General features: G+C 37.1%; 1 protein-coding gene across 4 annotated transcripts in view; it reads right to left on the minus strand.

Annotated features, from left to right (window-relative positions):
- Window positions 1-1,868: 1,868 nt before the first annotated feature.
- Window positions 1,869-14,000, minus strand: part of LOC111864920 (dedicator of cytokinesis protein 1) — a 105,571-nt gene continuing 93,439 nt past the window's right edge. For 3 of the 4 annotated variants that reach the window (XM_033751625.1, XM_023852539.2, XM_023852536.2), the window contains 4 exons: window positions 10,940-11,249; window positions 8,479-8,644; window positions 6,699-6,850; window positions 1,869-4,314 (listed from right to left, as the gene is read on the minus strand). In XM_033751625.1, the coding sequence (XP_033607516.1) occupies window positions 4,231-4,314; window positions 6,699-6,850; window positions 8,479-8,644; window positions 10,940-11,249 (712 nt within the window). In that variant the 3' untranslated portion in view covers window positions 1,869-4,230. Of the gene's footprint in view, window positions 4,315-5,616; window positions 5,637-6,698; window positions 6,851-8,478; window positions 8,645-10,939; window positions 11,250-14,000 lie in introns of all 4 variants that reach the window. The other variant, XM_033751624.1, reaches the window with a different exon arrangement.

A 14,000-nucleotide genomic window follows, 5' to 3' on the forward strand; every position in this document is an offset into this window, starting at 1 on the left:
ATATTGTTCATACTGACACCCCTATGATTTTCACTTCCAGCTGAACAACTGATTCAAAAGTTAGGTATACAAAGAGCATGAAATGCTTCATAAAGATGTTTTTAATTACAAATAAAAATATCTGTTCAGGAAAGTGAAAGTTGAGTATACTTATGCAAGGATTGTGTCCACTTTTGAAAACAGACCATAGTGTACAGCAGTATCTGCACGCTTCCTATACTTTATTATTTTCAAGAATGGTTAACTTTAAAAAATTCAGATTCCATTAAATGTAATTTAGTATAGCTTTAAAAATTCATACAAAAGGATACACAAAGGTGATACAAAAGGAGCTGGTACCAAAGATATCGATTTATTTTGGTACTAACTTCCTAAAAATTTTATTTCTTTTGATACTGATTTCCAACTTTTTGAAATCACAAATGATTGTAGAAGACATTAATACATTACCAAGGACCTAAACCCAGAGGTTCATCCTTACAATGACCATGCCATGGGACAATATTCTGACCCAGCTGAGTCCAATCCATATTACCAGAACCAGTTTCTGTAAATTCATTTTTGTACCATGGTTCTTAACCCTCATAATATCCTTTAAGAATATACATAATGAAAATAACATATTAAAACTGGAGTTGTAAGGCCACAGAAATGTCTTCAGTAACCCTTTGTAATATTACACAACACACACATAAAGGAACAAATTGTGTTCCACAATTTAATGAATTTGTTGGCTCCAGGTATAAAGCAACAGAAATTTAAGGTGAAAATAAAATGTAACAGAAGTCATACAATCTCTGATTTCAATACACAATCGTGTCAAAATAATACCATACTTAATATCACTTAGAAGCTTTGGCTAGAGCTTGGACATCACAGAAACCACAGTTCTATAACATAATGTTTTTATGAGGGAAAATCACAAGCAATGGTAATACCAGTTTTCAAAAAAACTACATCTGCAACATATGAACCTTCCCAGTTTACCTGTCTTTTGAGTAGCAATAATACTGTACTGTTATAAGATGAACACTGTTGCTCCACCAATAAAATTCACCAAGAAGAACAATGATTTGTGATTGGAGGGTTTTAACACTAGTCAGATTTATGGAAGAATGGCAGCTCAGTGTGCATACAACTGCATAAACCACAAGAAAGTTTATTAAGGAGTGGAATAATTCAAAGAAAGGCTGATAAGATGATAATGATAATGCACATTTTGAGTGGCCATTGACTGTAACATGTGCTGAGACTAAAGAGCAAGTCAATTAGCATATAGGGTAGAACTGAAGAATCAGCATTTATGAAACTGGATTTTAAATGAGCAACTAAACTTCGCTGACAAGCAGCGGTAGCTCGGTCGGTATAGTTTGCTTGCCGACTAAAATCACAGAGTTTGTTTGTTTATCAGTCATGTAGAGGAACAGTGCAAGAAAGACATAAGGATTAGCCAAAAATATTTTCTTATAACAGAATTGGTCAACTCATGGATCTTTCTGATTTTAGGCTCCCAAAGCGGTTCATTGTTGACGTTGATTCTGCTTGTGGATCTTTGCACTGTGTAGATGTAGGCAGTGTTGCCAACCTTTCAGAGGTACATGCTGCCTCCATCTTCAGGGTCAGAGCAAGTTGGGCAGGCGAGTATTAACATGCACGCGCACAAACACACACATATTGTCATATGTAGCGTGGTAAGTGCGACGAAAATGATGGGTTCTAGTTTGGATTATTGGATTTATTAGCACTTTGGTTAGGTTAGGTTTGTTTTCACTAGCTGTCTCCTAGCAACGGATCTCAATACAGAAACTATCACTTCCAACCACTCTGAAGTCTTCTTGTCTTCAATCGCTCTGTACTCCTCTGTCCTAATCTGTACTCGATCTTCACAATTCATGCTCCATTCTCATCCTTGTACACTTAACTACTGAACCCTCCTGGACTCTCCACTAACCTAACCTTAAACAGATATTTGTTATATTGGTGCCCCATGGACAACACTGAAAACAAGTCGCATGAGAACTAGTATGGTTGGAGTGTGACATCATTGCACCTGCGCATAAGTCTGTTTACTGAGCTGTTATGTAGAAGCGGGCTGCATAACCTCATTCCATTGTTGCATGTGTGTATCCCGTGTTTTTACTGGTCTGTTACCTAGCAATGTTCTGGCCAATAACATCTACAGTGGGAAGGGTGGGGGCTGGTGCTTGGTCTGAACAAAGAGTGGCAATGGGCAGGGAAAGCTCTCATAGAAATAGTTAGGCAATCTCCCGAGCTGCTTAACTGATGGCAAATGAGGTTAAGCAACATAATGATTGGTGAGTACTTAAATATGCACCACCTACCTTACTCACTTTCACCATGAAGATGGATGTAGCATGTACCTATGCAATGTCAGCAACACTGCCTACATCCACAGAGTGTGAAAAACAGGTCAGTTACACAGAAATTTAAAATATACCTAGCTACTGGGTGATTTCTTTGTAAATAGTTCTAATAAAATTGCCACTGATATTTTATTTACCTTCAAATCTTTGAAGTCTTCACAGAAGAATATAAACAGCACTACTAAACATGTGTTTGTACATAAGAGGATTTATTTACAATTGATTATGTATCAGAAGTACCTCATTGTACCACAATTCTCATACATTAGCAAAAGTTCTATTCAAAACACTGCTCAGGACCCCAACAGCATTAAAATTATATTTGTAACATTTCAAAGGACAGGACCATTTATATAACTCTTGTGTATGTTTATACAAGTACACTTTGATTTATGTATCTTCCACTTTGCATGTTTATACATCTAGTTTATACTGTGAAGAACACACATACTTATGTGTTCTTTTTTTCCGTGCCTCATTCTGGAGATGAGATATTTCAGTATCCCTCATGGAGGCATTAGCACACTGGCATTCGAGCAGAGGGCTTCTTCAATGTCATATCTAAATGTTATAATACTCTTTCTATGGCATTAGTGTGTTGCTTCTCTTTAAGTAACCAAGAAAAATCATATTATCAAGTTAATGACAGAAAATTATTGACTCAGGAACATTTCAGCATTAATGTCTATGAGGAAAAAACCTTCAATTTGTGTCACTATGTTTTCCAGGAATGCAGCTAAATCAGGGCATATTTACGTATAAGCATACACACATATCCATTATAATAAAGAAAGCCAATATGACAATGAAAGGATCAAGAGTTTCTTGATATTTGAAAGATATGGCATTTAGGTCTAAAAATAGACCATCCAAGAAGAATAGATATATTTATATAAATGTAATAATGTGGAGGGCTTATGTGTGGAATAAGGAGCTGTTTCATTATAAATGGATTCATAAGGTACAGACACCCTGTACTTCATGATATTAAGACTGAGAAGTACAGCAATATGGGCTGTCTTACAAAGTACACCATTATTTATTTCCAAGAGTGATATCTCAAATTTTTCAAAGAAATAAACAGGAGCCAGGCAAATATTGCTGACTGAGCAGGCCACATCAGCAAGAAATCCACATCTCTGTTTGTGTGAGGTTAGTGTGGAAAACATTTAACTCTACTGCAATACACCATTTCTTTAATAAGTTGAGGATATGATCAAATGAAAGAACAGAAATTACATTTCACTGGTAAATGCTTGTGAAAAATGCAATTGTAAACATGAAGCCTTTTATAGCAACCACAACCATCATTCCTCCACTATCATGGGATCACTGTTTCTTGTTTATATAATTTGTTGGAACATCCATAATAGTGGTTTTGGCAAGTTCTCCCTTTTGTTATTGTGTATAAGGTGTTGCAGATAGTGATATAACTACAAAAGCTATCTCTGTCATTTGCTGGCACATTTTAAATTATATATTTACAATACCTTATGGTCTATGTGGCCATGAACAAACACAAACTGAGATGTTAACTGAAAATAAATTATGAAGGCAGGTGTAATTTTGAGCAGAAAGGGTCAGATATTGATTAGACAAATTGAAAAGGAAAAGTAGCATTACTCTTTTCCACTGTTTCCTTCTGTTTCTAAAAGGATGATTTCTTTTTGTGGTTACCTTAATTCAGGTAAATACAGAAAAGAAGCACCTTAATTTTGGAATAATGATAAAGAAACTCAGCTTTGTAGTCTGGTGTCATGGCTGTGCAGGATATGGTGTAATCAGCTTCACTGTATCCTGAACATTTCACAAACTTACTATCCTAATATTTTAGTTACACTAAGGTCTAACCAAGTGAAGGCTTGAGAGCTGGTTTCTTTGGTGGTGGTGTTGGTGGAGATACCTTTTCAACAGGTTCTGGAGGTGGTGGCTGTGAACACAAAACACAACACATTTTCATTCAATCCCTGACTTAAGATTATATACAACTTGTCTGTTGTAAGTTAGATTTTGTTACCTACATTGTAAGTGTAAGCAACTGCCTGAAGGAGGTTCAGAAAATGTCCCTGACCTCATCTCAGTTGTTCTTCTTTGCTGCAACTGTTGCAGACTTGATTCACAACACTGTCTTTCTGTTATATTGTTTCATTTTCTGTGTATTTCTCTAAATTCATAAGCGTTTGCCAACTTTTGGAATAGTCTGAACTCTATTCAGACATGAAATCATACTAAGGTACCATAATCTGCATGGCAGATTTTATAGCTATCCACCCACCTCCTAAAACATTTATGCATCCATAATTTCATTTAGTTTACAAGTTAGTAGAAAACCTAACAATAAACAAAAAAACAAACATGCCCACTTAAACACAGGGTTAGCATAATTACTAAGAAATTAAATACTGAAAATTTATTATTAAAATTTTTATACTTAACACGGAACAGGCTATAATATAATAATCAATAGACAATAATGATTTGGTATCTACAAAATCGATAAGAAAAAATCTTGTATTTTTATTTTTATTTGTAACACAAATATTTATTCAGTTGTATACACATAAAGATATATTTGCTATTATAATGTAAAACCAACAACAGCATATAGTTTGTATAAAAATCCCTGCTGATAATCCTAGGATCCAAATGAAATTATGGATTCATGAGTGTCATATTTGGATGGCTACCTGTACATCACTTTTAGCTATACCACTTCATATTTTGGTCACATCCTTTGCAACTAGCATTCAATCCCATCACTATCTTGCTTGCACCATGAGGGATTTCTTTTATGTGAATATATTTTATAATATTTTGAGGGAAAAGAATCAGATATTAGGGACACTTATATGGTGAAATTCCAATTCGGTAATCCCACATTTAGTGCACTGTTATATTTTTGATTAAATTTTACATAACTCCATTTACAGAAAACATTGCTTTAGGGTGCAAAAATCCAGTCTTCTAAAGATTCATTACGTAGGGATTCTGTACCTAACTAACCAATTCCATGAGGCAGTCCTTGGAAAGCTAACAGTCGCTCATTTTTACAAAAATTCCTCACATTTTATAGAAAACAAAAGTTCATTCATTTCCATATTCACAAGAGTTCACCACTGATCCCTATCCTGATACAGATGAATCCAGTATGCGTGCCAGAACCAAATTTCTTTAACATCAATTCCAGTATTAACTACCTATACATGCATAGATTTGCCAACTGGTCTCTTACCTTCAGACTCCCAACCAAAGCTGTGTATGCATTTCAAGGAAAAAGGCAGTGAATCTAAATGTATGGTTTCTCAGGGAGCGAATGTGAAACAGTCATTGAAAATATCCCAACAATGCTCAGACCATCAGGCCAAGTACTAGTGACAAGGGAACGTTGCATGTCACTATACATCTGGTAATGACTTAGCCATATATTAAGAACTGGTATCCTTCTGACCATTAAGCTGTGAATACAAGCCCAAAGATTTCACAGTAATATACAGCCTACATATGTGAAATAGATCATGTTAAGAGTCTCTGAAATACTTAATTTTAAAGCTTCATGTTGCTTACAAAAGTATGACAAGAGAAGTAACACTAAATTAAAATAGGCTGCTTACATTTCAATATTTATAAACCTGCAGAGCACAAACTAAATGTATACAATCAGCTTCCAAAAGAATGCTACCATGTAACTTACCAAAACACTTTTCAGTTGTGTGCCATTTTCCTCCCTCTGTGTCTATGTCACATTTTCAAACACTGAATTAAAAATAATGTGCATATATTTTGCTGATACTCAGACTTAATTCTTTCCCATCTGTGAAATGTTTCATATCAGGTAAATTAAATAAGTACACCACACAATAAAATTATCTTGTTTTTTCATTCTGTTCCTGCATTATATAGACTGGTTCATTATGTATAAATTGAAATTGGTTTTGTGAGAAACATTCTGATAACAGAAGGTTTCCATTTTGCGTAGATTCTGTCTTGGTGTACAAGTATCTCCCACCTTTTGCAATTTCAACTGATGCAAATTCCTGTTTTAACAAAATTTCACATTAAGCTTTTTTTTTTTCCAATTTAATTCTTCTACTGAAGACTAAATATAATGAACTTATTAATCTTAAAAAAAAATGTATAACAGCTAAATAAGGTACTGAGGATAACTAAATTACTTATTCTTCAATGAAAATTTAAGGCACAGGATCCAAGAGGGTAACAGAAATTTTGAGTCATACAATCACTCTTGAAAAAGAAACTATTATGTAAATCTAGGGATATCCATATTATGAACTAATTTAATGCTGTGCAGCACACCTTGTTCCGGACTCGAGGAGTGAGTAGCCGCACAGGCTCTGATACTACAGAGTCCGGTTCATCGGGAAGGTTGCAGTAGTCAGCTTCTCTTGCTTTCTGCGGCAGAGGGGGAGGTATCAAATCTTCTTCACTTGCTGTTGAGTCCGTGGTTCCTGAAAGAGAAAATAACAAGCTGAGACATGACAATCAACAGTCTGTATACACTGTGACATGCAGACCCATTTCTGGGCAATGCTAAGAATATGCGCACATAACAACATAAAGGCTGTTGGATAAATTGTTTTATATGTAGTCAGTGACATGCCCAGCGTGGGGCAGCGGGTAAATAGATGTGTATTCTGACCCATGACATGTGTTTTCTGTGCTGCATGGTTCATGCTGTTCGAAGGTTACAGAGTGAAGACAATGGGATCACAAAGGCATAAAGCAGAGTACAAAAGAGCAACAGAAAGTGGGTAGTTGAACAAGAATTAGAAGTCAGTCTGTGAAGACTTAGTTTGTAAATAGAAAATTTGTATTCTTTTTTATTGCTAGTGGGGTGGGACTAAGTCCCTTATACTGTGGCCACTTCTGGCCTATTCTACCAGCCCCAGATGATAGGTTAGGGTGATTGCGGAGCAATTGGTGGAATGAAGATTGGCAGGGGAAACCGAAGTACTCAGAGAAAACCTGTCCCAGCGCCACTTTGTCCACCACAAATCCCACTTGACCAGACCCGGGATTGAACCCGGGCTGCCGCGGTGGGAAGCCAGTCACTAACCGCTTGAGCTATGGCGTGGCTAGTGGTTAGGGTAAGTCTAACCTACCAAGTCGACAGTTAATGAATGTGTGATTGTAACAGTATACAGAACCTGCCAAGCATGCTTCATATGATTAGTCCATAGACTGAGACATCAGCAATGTGGAAACAATGTAGGTAAACAGATGGCAATACTGTCTGCAGTGACATAAAGACTCCAACCCCCTCTCCCCTTCCTAAGTTAAGAAAATGAGTTCAGGAGTCAGAGTACAGGAGATATTCTGCAGGCTGCGAAGCAGGACAGTCACTAATGAGTGGAGCTTCAGGTCTGGTCTCGAGTGGTACGAGATAAGCAAACAGCATACAACAGGGGAATGACAACTTTGTAAAAAAACAGCTATCAGACTCTGAGTATGTGAAGCACCCAGCATGATTTCACATGGTGAATATTTTCAGTCTTATTCTAAATTTGTGTCTAGAGCTTCAGAGTACTGCAGAATTAATTATATTAAGAAAATGCCCTTATAGGGATTTACAAGTTACACCATATTCTGAAGTTAGAATGTCCATAGCTTAAATGGTTACCCTTTCGTTTATCCAAATTTGCAGTGAGTGCTCTTAAGGCCTACTCTTAACTGATTGTGACCTACCATGAGGTCTTAGGAAATTATGGGTAGTGTGGCCACAGTTATGGGTCTATGAGCCACCTTCATTTCAGCACAATTCAGATTTGCTTTTGGAACAAATCTTTGTTTCTTTTTTGTGAATTTATGTTTGAATATGGTTTATTGTACATTTTGTTACCAGCCAACAAATTAAACATATGTAAATGATGCCCAGTGAACCGTTAATGACCGGCCCTCCCCAGATGTTTATAGCAACCCAATTACAGTAACTAATAAGCATAACAATTTGTAACATGATGCTTAGACAAATCTTTACTAAGAACATATACATGATATCTATGAAGCTGCAGTTACTGCATACAGTGACACAGAGGAAAATCTATGCTAGGTATGATGTCGCAGAGATAGGTCTAACCTATAGAGTCACGGTTACTGCATGGAGTGGTGTTGCTGCCATTAACCCTTGTGGTCAGAATGGTAGTTGTGCTGAATCGACTTGATGTCTGAAATTGCCCACTTGATGGGCGACTCATACGACGTTCACGTTCAACTTCAGACCGCAACGGTCGCTTCGGTGTTAGCTATAAGGAGATAATACATAACACTTACTGCAGGAAATAAAATAATACTGATACTAATAATACTGATTAATCCAAATTTTGCCATTTCAGATGCTTATCAGAAACAGGCTTTAAGTATGCTCCTCATTAAAAATTTATCATTTGGACAACTTTTACTGATTGCAGTGGGAAGATTGTGCTATGAGGTACCTTGTTTTACAGTGGATGGCGTATTTTGTTAATATGATGGTGACCTTTACAAAAACCAGATCAACTGTCTGCAGTATACTTAACTTACACAATGTTCAAGGAGTTAACACATTTCTATTTTACCTTACATTACCTGAATTATTGTTTTTTTAACTGAATTATTAGAACAACTGATACATAAGATTACAAAACATCTCAGTAAAATAGCATTTAATATTGTGAAGATGATGTACAATTAACTCCCAAAATGCTGCACATACTATATGCACCTTGGTTAATACCTACAAATCAACAGACCTGCAGCACAGTGGATTAAGCATTGTGAAACAAAGAATACCCTTTAGAGAATCATTACAAACAAAGATTTCACATCTGTAAAAATGTAAAAGTAAAGCTATCCCTGTGCTTAATTAAGCACTATGCCATTAAGGCATATGGAGGAGTAGAGGTACAGCTCCATCACTCTTGACCTCAGCAGTAGATGGAGATGAGTGGTCAGCTTCACCCCCCAGCCAATCTACCCCTTGGGAAAGTTAAGTTTTTCTGAAAGATAAACTTGTCTCTGTGATTTAGCATCAGCATTATATGGGTGTGAACGTACAACTCCACACTCTCTTAACACTGGAACAAAATGGAGATAAGTGACAAAACTTCATGATCTGCCCACTTTACTCCTGGACTATGGGCTCAAAGTATCCACTAATTGGGATGCCTGGTAGGGCTTTTCTGGATATTGTGGAAGAGAAAGACCTCTAATCCAGCCAATAACCAGTCACTTTACTGACTCTGCTTCCCTAGTTCACTAATTCAAAATACTGTAACTGATTTGATTAACTCATTGCCAGGCAACAGCTCTGTAAGCACAGTCCAACATGCAACAACAGATAAGGCTGTGTTTTCTATGTTGTCCGTGCCATGCCCAGCAATGCTAATGGACCAATGAACTCTCAGTCTGACATGTGACATGTGTTTTCTGTGTGGTCTGCGCCATGCAGCAAGAGAGGGGCTGTGTTTTCTGTGTGTGGTCCATGCTGAGAGGAGATAAGAGAATACGGGAATGGGAATTGACTTCACTTGAGTTCTGAAGTTCCAAGGGAACAGCAGTGTGTCCAGAAGAAGAAGCAGAAGACTCAGTGTGTGATGTTCCATGTGCTGCAGTATATCAACATTGGGAGTGTGTAATTTAGTGAGCAGTTCCTGTGTTAGTAGTTACTATAGGATTCTGACGATGGCGTATAACACACAGAGATATTGGGTTTTCGGACTTTATCCATCGTCCTGGTTTTTAAGATAACTAAGAAAAAACACAACGTTTTGGAAACTGGATCTGTTCCATCCTCAGGTGAGGTAAAACCCCTATTCTGTCGGGTCCCTCAGTGATTGAGGCTAGCTCTTTCTAAGGGACCCAACAGAATAGGGGTTTTTCCTCACCTGAGGACGGAACAGATCCAGTTTCCAAAACGTTGTGTTTTTTGTTAGTTATCTTAAAAACTGGGATGATGGATAAAGTCCGAAAACCCAATATCTCTGTGAGTTCCTGTGTTATAAATCTGTTGCCAGGAAATGGAGAGTGAAGACTAGTGGAAATAGACGGAGAAGATTAGTGTGGAGTGATTGTAAATTGTGTAAATCAGCAAGAGTGTAATAATTATTTGTAGTTACAACTTGTAGGTGGTTAATAAATCTTATTACCAATCTGAAGCCCATCTTCAGTCACTGATACACGTGACAATACCTACACTTACTGGAGGCATGCAGTAGTATAGTTGGTTGAGGTATTGTGCTACAAGCTGGAAGATCACAGATTCAACTCCTGATGAGACTGCTGGATTTTTCAATTGATCTAATCCTTCCAACCATGCTATGGCTCTGGGGTCAACTCGGCCTCTAACAGAAATGAGTACCAGGAATTTTCCTGGAGGTAAAGGGAGGCCAGTGCGAAAGACTGACAACCTCATTACCATCTGCTTGCCAAATGTCTAGAAAATGTGGATCTTAACGTCTCACAACCATATGGGCCTCCATGGCCTCTAAGAGGGATATACGTAGCTTTACCATTTTTCTTAGCCTATACTTACTGTTACTGATTTTATACTTCACACTTACCTCTTGTCGCAGTTCAAATACAGTTGTGGTGGCTACAGAAGAGATTACTGGAGGCGACAGCTCACATTCTGGTGTCGTGTACCACTGACTACTGGATGCGGCAGCCTTAACATTTGACGATGATTCATGATCACTTTTACGTGATGACCGCCTCTTACCCTCCTTAGTTGATTTGTCTCTCTTAGACGTTCCTTTAAGTGAAGCAGAACTCGATGTCTTGGAAAACATCGACTGTGATCTCGAGGACACAGAAGGGGATCCGATGCTGTGTTGCTTGCTTGGAGAACTGCCATGATGCGACACTGCAGCTCTGCAGATATATCAGAAAACATATACAGTGTTAGACAATTAGAGTTGCTTCTAAAAACTCATAATGATCTGAGTCAATATGAGTTAATGTGTTTAGTGTTATGAAATACTAAAACAGCAGACAATCAAATAATTTACTGAAATTAACATTTCACTTTAAAACATTGCCAGCACATTAGGGTTTAATGTATGTAGTAGTTAACAGTCAAAATTCACTCCAACACATCAAACGCACAGAAAAGCAATTCTTGATATAGGATATATAACTATTTCATCATTGATAATAAAATTTTATAACTGCAAATATTATGCAAAATTTCTTACAAAGAAACACTCAGAAAATGAAAGTACAATGTTAATAATATACTGTATAAACAAACTGTACAACTTTATGTATGATTTCAAATAGACGGTCAAGTATAGGTTAAAGAACACATAAATATAACATATGGCAGTGCGACAAAAATGCACAGAGAATAATATATAAGGAAAGGAGACTAACTTAATACAGTGCATGTCGTGTGTCACCAAAGCTGTGATAAACAAACAAATGTAAAACTAAAAATGCAGATGTAACAAGATAGTTCTCATGACATAAAAATAATTTTCACATGACATAATGGATGGAAAAAATTGAATGACTCAGTAGTCAACAGCACCGAACTCTCGACAGGGATAATGGGTTAGCGTCTGGGAATAGTATTATGCCTAGGTGTTGGGTGTTACACGCACAGGAGAATTCATCTGTCAACCAGTTCAGGTGCCCCCTTGTCGTTTTCTTAGGTTAAGCTGCTTCTACAATGTGTAACTCAGATTTAAGGAGTAGGGTTTCATGCACCAAGCATCAGTGATTCCGACTAGCTCTTTCTAATGGGCCCAATTGAGTAGGTTTATCCTTCCCTACCCACCTGAAGATGGAGACACATCCAGTCTCCGAAACGTCGTGGTTTTTTGTCTTTTACGTACCAGACGATGGATGAAGTCCAAAACAAGCCAAGAGAAGTATAATATACACCATCGTCAGAATCCTTTCAAGTCTATCAGAGATTAAGTTCATTTTAAAACTGTGCATGTGTCTAAATCCAACCTTTAATCTAACTATTTTCCCATTTACAACTTTATAAAACAACGCGCAGTATTCCTAAAACTTCCGACATTTCAGGGCTATGCACTTGGATCGATGTATTTAAAGAAAACATTTGAATAGAACAATAAAAAGATGTAAATCATACAAGAATAAACATTCTAGTTTAAACGTTTATCAATATAGATACTTGTATTTATAACACAAAAACAAATATAAGAGTCAGAAGTAAATGTAATAATAACATTACTTTCTTTTCGCAAAAATTCACTTACTCTTAAATCCTCCAATGCTTAAGCCATGTACATGCTGATGGAGAAGGAAAAGAAGATAAAATTATTCAATATGACAACCCTCTGTGACATTTCCACATTTCTGATTGATAGTGGATTCATGCTATAAAATGAATGCAAATGAATGTTACAAGGCAAGTAATATTCATTCTGAAATTGGTGTATATTTTCCTGTGGTGTCAAAACTAAATGCCTACCAACACATTTTCAATCAGTACAAGTTTACATGACACACCTACCCATTTAAACAACTCTGAAATTCTAAAGAACTGTATGCAACTACTATTCTCTGGGTGTTACAGTCCATGATGAACCGTGACCTCTGTTTCACAGTTTCTTAATCATAAAGACAGTTGGTAGGACTCCTTGGGTGAGGGGTCAGCCCTTCGCAAAGCCATTGCCTACACAGGACAACACAAACACAGAACAAATGCAGACAAACATCCATGCCTTACACTGCACAACCACTGTGATCGGCCTAAACAACTGCATGTCATAAATATTAAGCAAAATGAGCCAGATGACACAAAAATAACAGTCTTATGTGAAGATGGTTCTATATACCTGTATTCTTAGATGTCTGTTTGGTGCAGTTTATGTTTTGTGAACAGATTCTAATACAACAGAGCAGGCAAAGTCTAGGATAGAAATTTTGATTAACACAAATGAGAGATAATAATTTTCAACAAACAACTTAAATATTGCAGTACTTCAAATTTTTTAAAATGGCCAATCATCTATGTCAGAAAGAAACAAAGTCATTAAAAATATTTGTTTAATTAGGAACAGTAGCATCAGAGTTGTTGAGAACGTAAACATAATAGAGATATCAACTGATACTGGAAAACTGGCACAATATGTTAGAGGAAATTTTTCAATATTGATAGGGAACAATGCCTCAATATTCACGGTAGCAATAAGTTCCCCTCATTTATACAACATTAAGAAAAGCAGGGCTACCATACATTGCAGAAAATTTGGGAGGGCTTTTCTATTGGTTATTGGGAACAAAGAAATGTACAGCTAACCATGAATATTATGAACTGCATATAAAAAAGGTAAAAGGTAAAGTTGTCCCTGTGCTTAACTGACTAAGCACTACACCATGAAGACGTATGGGGGAGTGGATGTACAGACCAATAATTTCTTGATCGTGGCACTAGTTGGAGGAGAGTGGTCAGCTTCATGCCCTGGCCACTTTACCTCCGGGAAAGAGCACCTGGTACCCATTGGATAGGAGGCTGGGTGGGCCTCAGAGCCAGTCTGGATGACATGGAGAAGTGAAAATTCTTACTCCCACTGGGACTTGAACTCCAAACCCTTGTTTGTCCAACCCCTAGCCAGTCACTATACTGACTGCGCTATCCCAGCAAAT

This window comes from Cryptotermes secundus, unplaced genomic scaffold (genome assembly GCF_002891405.2).
Source record: "Cryptotermes secundus unplaced genomic scaffold, Csec_1.0 scaffold62, whole genome shotgun sequence".
Taxonomy (NCBI): domain Eukaryota; kingdom Metazoa; phylum Arthropoda; class Insecta; order Blattodea; family Kalotermitidae; genus Cryptotermes; species Cryptotermes secundus.